The sequence below is a fragment of the Stenella coeruleoalba genome (genome assembly GCF_951394435.1).
Source record: "Stenella coeruleoalba genome assembly, chromosome: 15".
NCBI classification, from domain to species: Eukaryota; Metazoa; Chordata; class Mammalia; order Artiodactyla; family Delphinidae; genus Stenella; species Stenella coeruleoalba.
The window spans coordinates 70,939,159-70,951,696 of NC_137161.1; the positions used below are offsets into that span (position 1 = coordinate 70,939,159).

Genomic DNA, 12,538 nt, shown 5'->3' on the forward strand with positions numbered 1-12,538 from the left:
ATTTCTTAGGTATTTTCACATTACTTTGTCATTTTATATAACCTCTAATACATGAGTGATTTCTCATTAGAAAAGATTCAAACAACTAAGGAGTAAACTGAGTAAAATAGGAAAAGCTCTCTCTACCACCCAGACACAGCAGGCCCAGCTTTCAGTTCTATTGAGCATGCATACTTTATTTATTTTGTCGTTCATTCATTCATTCATTCATTTACTGTTGTCTATTTCAGTTCATTTCTGCTTTTATCTTGATTCCTTCGCTAAACTTTTTGGTTTAATTTATTGCTTTGATTCTCCCCCCACCCCCATCCCATAACCTGGCTTCTTACTTTAAATGCTTAATTGCCTTATTTTCAGTCTTGTTTTCTAATACAGCAATTTTAAGCCTATAAATTTTCCTCTGAATACTGCTCTGTCCTTAGCTCACAAATTTTGCGTGTATGTAGTGTTTTCATTGTCATTTACTTCTTTTGGTTTGTGATTTTAGGGATTTTTTTTCTCTTTATTTAGAAGAGTTTTACAAATGTTCTAAGTAGAGAGTTTTTGTCTATCTTTCTGTGTTAATTTCTAATTTTACTACATCGTGGTTAGAGATTGGTCTGTTTGATTTCTGTTGTTTTGGAAGTTTTTGAGACTTTGTTTGTGGTCTACCAGATAATTTTTATGAATGCTCTATGATATTTCAAAAGAATAATCATTCTCTTTTTGGTATAAAGTTCTCAGTATATCTATTAAAGCAAGCTATTAATTATGTTATTTAATCAGGCAATTATGTATGTCCCAGTATAGTCCCAGACCACCTATATCAGAATCACTTTGGCTTCTTATTAAAAATGTAAATTCTCATACCCCGTTCAAAGATATAGAACTGGGTTTACAGGGGGCATGGAGTGCTCAGGGTCTTCATTTTTAATAGGACTCCCAGAAAATTCTTATGCTCATTAGCAAACCACTGCAACAGAGCCCCAGTTAATTTTTGTCTATTTAATCTGGGTGATTTCTGTGAACTTATCAATGTTCCCTTATATTTCTCTGTTTTTGCTTTAGACATTTCAAATCTGTCATTGTGTATATAGAGAGTCAAGATGTTTTCTGACAGGTTGTTTGTTTAATCCCTATGAATATATCAGTGTCATTCTCTTCGTCCCGTTTAAAGCACTAGGTGGGCCTTTTCAGTCTAAAGGCTTATGTCTTTCTTCAGCATTGGAAAATGTTCATTTATTATTGTTGTTTTATTATTTTCCATTGTTTCTGTTCTATCCTCTGGAACTTCTCTTGGACAAATGTTGGCCCAGATCTTCAAGTCTCTTAATTTTTCTTTCATATTTTTCTTTTTGTCTTTTTTTTTTTTTTTTTTTTTTTTGGCGGTATGCGGGCCTCTCACTATTGTGGCCTCTCCCGCTGCAGAGCACAGGCTCCGGACGCGCAGGCCCAGCGGCCATGGCTCACGGGCCCAGCCGCTCCGTGGCATGTGGGATCTTCCCGGACCGGGGCACGAACCCGTGTCCCCTGCATGGGCAGGCGGACTCTCAACCACTGCGCCACCAGGGAAGCCCTCTTTTTGTCTTTTTATACTGTTACCATGTGAAATTGTTTGGCTTGAATTTCTAGCCCATTTAATTTGTCACCTTTTAGCTCTTTCTGTACTTAGTTTATCTTTTCCAAAATGTTAATGATAAAATTAAAACTTGAGATCTCTAGCTGTTTCTTTTTCATGGATGAAATGTCCTCTCAAATCTCTCCAGGCATATTAATTTTCAGGATTCTAAAGTCTTCCTCTGCTTATTCTATTAACTCGCTTTCATTGGGTGTTCGTTCTTTTGTTAATTAAATTTTGTCCCAGTCTTCAGAGTTTTGGTTTTCCCAAATGTTTGGTCATTCTCGGTTGTCTGCTCATCTTTGTATTTGAGAATCCTACTTCTTCTGCCTGTTCTATTTAATATAACCTGACCTTGATGTTGGTTGGGGCACAACATGCTCCGGGAGGCTGTGTGCCTTAGCTCCTCTTCCAGGTATGGGAACTCCTAGCTTACTTTGGGGAAAACAGCCTCCTGGAGCATTGCCCACATCCAGGCATCAGCCTGTGTGCACTTAATACAGCTGGGGAGGGGCCAGCAGCCCTAAAAGCAGCCCCCAATGAATGCCCCAGGGCTTCCTCTCACTCCACCTTGACTCTGGACTCAGCTACACACACACACACACACACACACACACACACACACACACACAGTTCCTTGTATGGAAAATTTTACTGCCGTTGTTTTGGTCCATAGTTTCTTCTGCTTTTACTGCTTCATAGATGTGATCTCTGCTTTCTTGCCTTTCAAGAATTCCTCAAAATTTCTAGTGATCCGGCAGCATTCTGTGTTGTTTGGTCTCTATCCTGTCATCCCTATCTGATTTCCTTCTCTTGGTCGAAAGATCAAAAGCTACCCTCCCACCCCTGCTCTGGGCAGGCTCAGGTGAGGCAACCACAGCACACTGATGCCACAGGGTTTGCCCAGGGCCTCATAGCCAGGAAATGGTACCCTTCTGCTTCCTGAGTCTGTGCTCTTCCTCTTATATCACTCCACTCCTTAAGACAAGGATGGCTTTTTTCTTCATAATAATGGACATTTGAGACTGAACTCTAGGGGGCTTCATAAGTAAATTTAGCTTTGAATGAAAATCAGTGAAAGAAAATCCAAGGTTGAAAGGGGGCAGTAAGAAAGTAGCAGAAAACCAAAAGCATCGCACAGGTACTTGAAGCTCAGATAAAACTCATATTTTCCTAGCCATAGTTCCATCAGAATAGATGTAGGGAAATGTGATTTAAAAAATATACAGCATGGACCCTATAGTTAGAGCTCAAGTCACTCTATTCTGGGAAGTTTGTGATCTAGATGCCACCAGGCTTGAGGTGTGGGCTGGTAAGCCTCAGATGTGGGTTCTTGACTCTCGTTATATTGGTAATTTCTTATGGAATGGCTGTCTTTATTGCCAGATTATAAATTCCATGAGAACAGGGACTCTGTCTTATTCCTCACTCTATCCCTAGCACTTAGCAATCAGACCTGCTTACGGGGACACATACATTCAACAATAAATGAATGAATGAAAAGAAGGACAGATTAGTTAATTAACCCCTCATTGCAGGGTAAAAATCATTTCTGGGTCAGGCAGTTTAATATATGTAAAATGGCTCATATAAGGCAATAGGAGTTGGTGGGAATTATTGCAACTAACAGTGCATGCAAATCCCACTTTTATAAAATTGCCAATCAAATGAGGACATCATTGGGGGTTCGCGGCATGTCCATGACCTCTACGCAGAGACTGCTGCTTCCTCTTGAGGACTCACAGTATCCAGTGTGGCTTCATGGGCTAAACGTCTGATATTCTTATAGTCAGTGTCAATAGGGTCTGAGAGATAGAAAAGAATATGCTGTCATCTCAATGTTAAATTTTCTGTAAAACCTAGACCTCTGTTAGAGCAATCACGAAACACTAATTCATAGCTATTATCTCATTGCATCCCTTCCACAAACTTGTCAGGTTGTCAGGGAACATTTTCCCACGTGAGAGGTGGGGGCTTGAGGCTCAGAGACTTGCCTGGGGACATAGGGCCTCTGGAGTCGGGCCTGGAATCCACACCCAGCACTTAGGCCAAGCTGTTCCCTGTTCTAAGTGGAGTTAGAGGCTTAATGCTTCATCCACTAACACCGAACACATACTTTAACACATTCAGTGGCCTCGTGGCAGCTTTGTGGCAAAAGCTCTTACAGGCAGGTGTCATCAATTTCGTGTAAGCCAATGGGTGATCACAGAGCGCCCGACTTTCATCTCACTCTAGAGACCACTGGCTTCCAATGCATTGATGCCAGGCAGGGAATAAACGTGGGCATGGAATGAAAAACCTGGACTTTGGAGTCAGACAGTCCTTCATCCAAACCCTGGCTCTGCCCTTGCTAACCACGTGACCTGGGGCTGCCATTTAAGTGCCCTGAACCTATAAGCTAAGGACCCCTACACACAGGGGTGGTGGGAGGCTGCAGGGAGATGAGGTGTGTAGAGGGGTTAGCCTGGTGCCTGATATGTAGCAAAAGCTTTGTAATCAGCAGCTGCTGCCATTGTTATCACAGTTGTGGTTGCTATTGTTGCAGACATTTCATGTGCTATGGTGACCCGGTTTTGCTCTTTTCCTAGCCCAGCAGAAAAGAGGAAGATCAGGCATGTAAGGCACTAATCCACTGACCATGAAACCTCGGCTGCGTTTTAGTCACTGGTCCAGCATCCTTCCTTCCCTCGCCTCCCCCTGGCTCTCTAGCAAGAAGGCCAATTTGTATACAGTCCCATCATCTGCTCCCCACCTGTGGTATTTGCAGCCTGGCCTTCATGCAGAAGGCTTTCTGTTGAAAGGGCTTGAACTGAACATTTTAAGGGCTGAGCATTGAAATTGCATATAACAAGGTTTTAAAGCAAAGCTATAAAGTAAGTTTTCACAGAGCTTTTTCTGGATGACAGCTTCAAAGCAACTGGTAGATGCCCTAGCAGGGTATCCCTTTGAAGTATCGGCAGGTTGGCTTTCAAAGCAACCAACCCAAGGTCCTCATCTTTCCAGGTGGAAAGGATTTGAACAGCTTTCTCGAGGGAATGTGGCTACTTAGTTCATCTCCCCTGTGCCCCTGGAACAGATGGTTTTAGATCACGTGGGCATTATAAGGGCCTAGGTTCTTAAAGTGTGCTCACCCAGTGTAAGCAAATGTATTATTTTCCTCTGTGAACAAGATAGCAGTAATGCAGGATCTAGGCTTCTTTTATATATATATTTACTATATATATTTATAGTAAATACAATTATGGCATTTAAATTTGCATTAATTTGCCAGAAGCAAAACCAACAGAATTATTGAAATTCAGATTTCTTTATCACAAGAGAGATTTCTTAAAACATCCCGTCCGTTTAATAAATTATGAACAAAATATTAAGAGATCGGAGTTGCCATTTTTTAAAACCCTGTTGTTTCCATTTAAGATGGATATGAATTGACTAATCTGCTATGGAAAATGAGGCCAGGTTGCACCCACACTGCCTGCCCTCCTCTGTTTTTTTTTGTTTGTTTTTTTTGCGGTACGCGGGCCTCTCACGTTGCGGAGCACAGGCTCCAGACGCGCAGGCTCAGCGGCCATGGCTCACAGGCCCAGCCGCTCCGCGGCATGTGGGATCTTTCCGGACCGGGGCACGAACCCACGTCCTCTGCCTCGGCAGGCGGACTCTCAACCACTGCGCCACCAGGGAAGCCCCCTCTTGTGGTTTTTGTGAGCTTCGCTAAGAGCTTAGGTTTAGAACATTGCATTTTGGTCCATAACCCGGATACGTACAATTGTCTAATACAGTTGACCCTTAAATAACACGGGTCTGAACTGCATGGGTCCACTTGTACGTGGGGTTTTTTTCAATAAATATAGTTCCTGTATTTTCATTTTACAGATCTTTAAGTATGGGGAAAAGTTTGTGTTCGGTTAGAGATCACAATATGCGAAATCAAAAGAACTGGGGTTTGAGTCCTCTTCTCTGCAGACTGTTTCAGCTTCCTGCCCTTGGGTGAGCCATTTATCAATTCCTTTGCTTTTGAGGCAGAGATAGCAGTACATGGATTTTCGACTGCATGGGGGGCAGGACCCCAATACAAGGGTCACTTGTATTTCTTTAGTCTCTAAACATCTTCAGTGCTCACCATTAGACCTTTTATCATAGGGTCTCCTGGTCTGTGTTCTTTATTTTGATTTTACTTTTCATTGTTTGGATTTTGTCCTCTGGAGGTTTTTTTCCGAGAAGGACTTATGGGTGCTATATTTATATTACCGGAATTTCTCCCTGTTGAGATTGGTGGCTTGTTACTTTTAAATCTGGACCACTTGAGTGGATACAGTAAGTTAGACGCTGCCCATCACCTGCCAGCGTCGAGTGCCGCAGCTCACTCATTTCTGAATCCCTCTTTTGGGGACAAGATGTGTTCCAGGCAGGACTAGAGATCAGTGACTATCAGACAACTGGCTGTTCAGGGTCCTCCACACCACTGTTCCTACCACTCCTATATGGAATTTATTTATTTTCAGGAGTAAGGATTTAAACATAAATGTAAATACCTGATATTTTTCTATTTATAAAATTGAAAACATGCTTATAATAAAAAATTAAGTAAAACAAAGCAGAAAACAAAGTCCCCATAATGCCACCCCAGAGAGAATATTAAGAGTTTGATGTTTCCAGACTTTTTGTACGCCTATATGTATACATACTAATATAATAATTTTTAAAAGAATCAGGTTTATACTATATGTACATTTTCCAACATGCTTCTTTTTACTTAAACATATATCTTGCTGTCTTTCCGAATAAGTGCGTGAGACCTACCTCATTCTCTGTATGGGCTGCCTGGGGCTCCGTCAACGCCTGCTCTATTAGTAATTTAACCCATCTCTTACTAATGAACATGCAGGTCATTCTCTTTTATAAATGATGCCTCAATGATCTTTGCATACTTAAGAATGAAGGGTAAATTCCTAGAAGGGCTGGGGTGAAGGGTATGCACATTGTTAATTTCTAGTCAGCCATTTCTGTCATCTCGGCCTCCAAAGTACATCTCAAAATGCATCTTCTGTCCCCACCTCTGCTTCCACCTTCCTCTTTACCTGCTACCGCAGGTGCAGCTGTCTGCTGTCTGTCCTGTTTGCATCCTGGCCCCGCCTCTCAAAATCCACTTGGTATCCAAGAGCCATAGTGATCTTTAAAAACAGAAATCCGATAATGCTGCATTTCTGCTTAGCACCCTTCGTGAGCTCTCATGGTACATGAAAGAAACTCCAGACTCTGCTCCGAGGCCTACAAGGCGCTGCCCCTGTGACCCGCTTCCTGCTCCCCGCCCTCCCCTCCCAGTGTGTTTGGTACCCGCTGCCCTCCAGCCATTGCTGCCTCCAGGCTTTTGCCTCTGCTGTTCCTCCTGACATACCTTGTGCCCCAGACATTCACTGGGCGTTTCTTTATCACCCAGCATTCCGTGACCAGCTTTCAACAGGGCTGCCCTCAGCCCACTCACTCTTGGTTCCATCATGCAGGCAGGTTCTTTCCTTCCCAGTCCTGGCCACATCTGAAACGCCCCTGATTCTTTTTCTTCGTGCACTGATTGCCTTAAGCTTCGCCATCTTACTCCCCACCATTACCTCAGCCCTCAACGCAGCGCCTGTAGCACACCTGCGTGTGTGAATAAACGCATGATAACAGTTGCCGCGTCTTCTTCCCCACTGGCTGGACCACAGAAGTGAGTCTGTTTTACACTTGGATAGTCTAGAAGGAGCAGGGAGCCGTGGCTGAGGGCACACGTCACGACCCTGCCACTTAATCATTGTGACAGGTCGGACCAGCTTAAAGGCTCTAGGCCTCGGTCCTCCGACTTGTGGGGACTCCAGAAATTCAGTCACTTAAAATATGGGGCTACCACAAGGTGAAGGTGATGAAGAGGCTGGAGGGAACCTGCTCAGCTGACCGCGGGTTCTAGAATCCTAATGCCCCATCCAGCTATTTCCTGGAACTGGCAGTGGGTGGTAGCTCCACTCGGCCTTAGGCATCAGTGGGGAGGATTCTGGGCCCTGGGACCGACCAACATCTGGACAGTCGCAGCAGTCTCCCATCCGGGAATCGCCCAGTTCAGCTGGCATCGCTTTTATCGTTTTTTTTCCACCGCGACTGGGTGAGAATACCGGGTTTGCCCCCTGTTTTCTCACCTAGCCTTGCCTCCACCCCTGCGGAACAGAGAACTGAAGATGATCCCATCTGAGATGGGTGGGGTGGACCAGGAACCGGGACCAACTGCTTATCCTGCTGTGGCCGGAGTTCACGTTATCACCAAAGCAAGTTGCACTCCACCCATCTATGTTGCAGGGTCACCGTGTGGCTCAAATGGGGGAGGGAGTTGAAAATGTTTTGTAAAGTCAAGGATTACTAGCTTTACAGGCACTGCAGTTGCTGTTAACAGCAGGCCCCCCAGGAACTCATGTCTCCCCACGGAGGAGCAGTAAACCTGTTCGCCCTCCAACTGCTGCCCACAATCAGACTTTGAAGACATGAGCCATGGCTTCAGTCTGGCTTCCGTGAAGGTTGCATGGATCACGTCAATACACTCCACTAGAAGACCTTGCTGTTATCTTTTGAAATGCCATTGGTGAATACGTGCTCACTTTAATGTAGGGTTTTTCACTCACATCACTGTTGACATTTGCCCAGATATTTCTTTGTCGTGGGAACTGTCCTGTACACTCTAGGATGTTTAGCAACACCCCTGGCCTCCACCTACCAGATGCCGCTAGCACTCCTTTCCCCCAGTTCTGACCAAAAACATCTCCAAATAATTGCCAAATGTCCCCTGGAGAGGGGACAGCGTCACCCCCAGTTCATACCACTGCTTTAATAAAACGGTTCAGTGACGTTGGGATTCGTCAACCCATTTTTATGGGTGGCACAATGCAGATCAGAGGAGTTAAGTAACTTTCCAAGAGTCACATCACTAATGCCACCGCCAAGGCAGGTGGGTGCTCTCCACCCCTGCCTACAGCTTCTACCCAGTCACTGACATAAATGAGTCATTCAGCACGTATTTGTCAGGCATCTACTATGTGCCAGGCAGTGTTCTATTTGCTCAATAAATATCACTGATACTTGATATTGGGCAGGGCGGGAGGGAGAGAGCTATAAAAGATCAATAGCTGTATTAGTTTCCTGGGGAATTCCTTGGTGGTCCAATGGTTAAGACTCAGTGCTTCCACTGCCAGGGGCCTGGGTTCAATCCCTGGTCAGGGAACTAAGATCCCACAAGCTGTGAGGCATGTCTAAAAAAACAAAACAAAAAACAAGTTTCTTATTGCTGCCATGACAACTTACCACAAACTTAATGGTTTATCTTACAGTTCTGGAGCTCAGAAATCCAAATTCCGTTTCATTGGTCTAAAATCAAGATGTCAGCAGACCTATGTTCCTTCTAGAGGCTCTAGAGGAGAATCTGATTCCTTGCCTTTCCAACTTCTAGAGACCACCTACATTCCTTGGCTTGTGCCTTTTCCTCCTTCAAGGCCAGCAGGGTAGCATCTTCTCTCCTCCCTAACCTCTGCTTCCACCCTTGTATCTTGTCTTTCTGATGCTGATCTTCCTGCCTCCCTCTTAGAAGGACCCTTGTGATTACATAGGCCCCTCTAGATATCCACGATAATATCCCCCATCTCAAGATCGTTAATCACATCTGCAAGGTCCCTTTGCCATGTAATATTCACCATCCAAGGTGATTAGAACATGGACATCTTTGGGGCCCACAACAGTCTGCTCTCGGGCCCCCAAAGATTCATGTCCACCACACATGCAGAATACTTCCATCCCATCCCAAGTTTCCCAAAAGTCTCAACCCATTACAGTAGCAACTTAAGTGCAAAATATCATTTAAGTCTCATCTGCTCAAAACTCCCAAAGCTCATTATCTATATCTAAATTAGCTAGGGGTGAGTCTATGGGTATTACTCATCTTAGGGCAAAATTTCTCTCCCTCTGTGAACTTTTAAAACTAGAAAACAAGTTATCTGCTCCCAAATACAGTGGTGGGTCAGGCATAGGATAACAGTTATAGACATTCCCATTACAATAGACAGAAAATTAAAGGGAAAAAGGAGTCACCAAACCCAATCAATTTTGAAATCCAACTGGGCAAACTCCATTAGGTTTCAAGGCACAGGAATAATTCTCTGTGGCTCAGGATTCCGCCCTCTGGGCCCATGGCTGCACCCTGGGAGTCACTCTTCCTTTTTCATGAAGGGTAGCATGCGTTTGCACCTACATAGTTTTATTAACCTGTTTCCTGTCTGTAGAATTTTGGGAGCCTGTCAGCTTTCTTTAATTTTGTCCTTTCTCTCTCCCACTGAGTCCAAGCTGGCAGTGTTTCTGCTGGTATAACAGTCTCAAAAACCATGTGCATCTCCTCTGTATGTCTCTAGGATTCACTCCACTAGACAAGAGGCTCCTCCACAAACCTTTCCTGGCTAATCCCATCCCTTTTCCTGGCTTCTGCTGAGATGTCTAAGGGGATTCATGAGTCACATGTCTAATCTCTTCAAAGAGCCCTCATTGTGATTGAATACTCTAAACCAGCGGTCCCCAACCTTTTTGGCACCAGGGACCGGTTTCGTGGAAGACAGTTTTTCCACGGACGGGGTGGGGTGATGGTTCAGGCAGTAATGTGAGCGATGGGGGTGGCAGGTGAAGCTTTGCTTGCTGGCCCGCTGCTCACCTCACCTAACAGGCCGCGGCCTGGTACTGGTCCATGGACTGGGGGTTGGGGACCGCTGCTCTAAACTGTGGATCCTTCTGAGGTTTTGGCAAAAGGTTGTGCAGCCACACCCTTCGTTTTTTTCTCCAGAGCACCCTTCCCTGGCTTTTTCATGCTTTTTTTTAGCATCTTTTGCAGTAGGCTGAGAGCTTCCCAAATCATCAACTCCCAGTTCTTTTTACTTAACAGTTCTCTCAGCCTGTCCCTTTCCTCTAGCATTTTACTCTAAGCAGCAAGAAGAAACCAGACTGTATCTTTAACACTTTGCTTGGAACTCTCTTGAGCTAAATATCCAAGTTCATCCTTTACAAGCTCCTCTTACCATATAACTATAGGACACAGTTTGGCTAAGATTCTGCTGCCACATAACAGGATTTTCTGTCCTCTAGTTCCCAATAACGTGGTCCTTATTTCCTGAGCCCTCACCAGCAGCACCTTTGATGTCCGTATTTCTATCATTGGGCTTTTTAGGGTGATTTCTCTAAGATGATCAAAGTTTTCTGTGTGGTGCTTCTCACTTGTCCATGAGCCCTCATTAATTCAGTGGGTCCAGGAATAAGGACTTGGACATCTTTGGGGAATCATTGTTCAGCCTACCACACAACCATTAAGTTTATGGTCAACCGTAAACCTGATTGCTTCTCACGCTCTCACAACTATGTTAGTTACTACGAGGGCTACAGGGATAGCATAGCGAGGCTAACCAAACATACTGGTTTCCCCAGACAGTCCAGTGTACACTTTCGTCCCAGTATAAATGTAGCAGTGCCTTTATTCCCCTTCCAAAGTATCCTGGGGACTTCCCTGGTGGTGCAGTGGTTAAGAATCCTCCTGCCAATGCAGGGGACACGGGTTCGAGCCCTGGTCCAGGAAGATCCCCACCCACATGGCGTGGAGCAGCTAAGCCCGTGCACCACAACTACTGAGCCTGTGCTCTAGAGCCCGTGAGCCACAACTGCTGAGCCCGTGAGCCACAACTACTGGAGCCCGCGTGCCTAGAGCCCACGCTCCGCAACAAGAGAAGCCACCGCAATGAGAAGCCCGCACATCGCAGCAAAGAGTAGCCCCCACTCTCCGCCTTCCATGACTTAGAGAAAAGCCTGCGCGCAAAGACGAAGACCCAATGCAGCCAAAAATAAATAAATAAATAAATTCAAAGTATCCTGGCTTCAGTGATAAATTTTTTGATCACTGTAAGTATAGCTTAATGCTTGGTCTTAAGATTGTAAATCTACAATCTCTTAGAGGCAGAAGACATATGAAAAAATTTGCAAACAGCTACAGAAAACCACAATTAATACTATAAAACCAAACTCTGCTCCATCCAGAGGAGAGTTTCTTATTTGTCCCTGACCCTTTGTTTTCTCATCCTCGAAGTGAGGATAACACGTGGGTTGAGATGGTTTTGGTAAACGTTAGCTTCATGGGAATAGTTCTTTGATTCTAATGATCTATTTTCAAAAGAGTTTTTCCTCAAAGGAACATATTTTATTTTTCACTTCTCTTCTTGACTTTTGGCAGGAGCTAAGAAAAAGCCTGGAACTTAGTGTCAACTTACAAAGGAAAGAAGAGGATGGTTCCAGTGATGAGTATGACTCTATCGAAGAAGATGTACTCTCTGAGCCGGAGCCTGAGGACCAGGTGCTGGTGGGTCGTCCTAGAGATGACTCCCCTCTTCCCAGTGGGGACTCCGTGCAGAAGAATGTTTCCGAGGACCAGGAGACAGAAGGACACCCTCCCCAGGGCCCAGATACCCTCGTAGTGCTGGAATTTAACCCAGCTTCCAAAAGTAAGCTCTGTCTTATATGGCATATCTTTGCCTTTGATGTCTCTGGATCTAATAATAGGACTTAAATTTCCAGTGGTACTTTGAATTCAGCTTTGGGTAGACCATCTCACAGGCCAGGGTATATATCACTCAGGTCTCTGCTGATTGCAAGAGGTGAAGGCTCCCAGAAGCTTACAGACGACCCTGAAATTCCAGATGGTAAATGTCTGGCAGATAGTTGTAGGGGGCTGTCCTGTGCATTGTAGGAAGTTTACCAGCATCTGTGCGGCAACTGGCTAGTGAAACTGACTTGAGCAAAAGGGACTGTTTATTGACTTGGATAACTAAGGAGTCCAGGGCTGCAGTAGGACTCATTTCCATTCCCCTCCCCTCCCCTTCCCTTCTTCCTTTTCTCCCTCTTCTC

At 44.7% G+C, this 12,538-nt stretch overlaps 1 protein-coding gene across 5 annotated transcripts in view; it reads left to right on the forward strand.

Annotated features, from left to right (window-relative positions):
• The window catches only part of KATNIP (katanin interacting protein), a 200,379-nt gene that overhangs the window by 84,541 nt on the left and 103,300 nt on the right, over nt 1-12,538 (forward strand). For all 5 annotated transcript variants that reach the window (XM_079944672.1, XM_079944676.1, XM_079944673.1 and 2 more), the window contains exon 7: nt 11,868-12,135. In XM_079944672.1, coding sequence (XP_079800798.1) covers nt 11,868-12,135 — 268 coding nt within the window. The remainder of the gene's footprint in view (nt 1-11,867; nt 12,136-12,538) is intronic.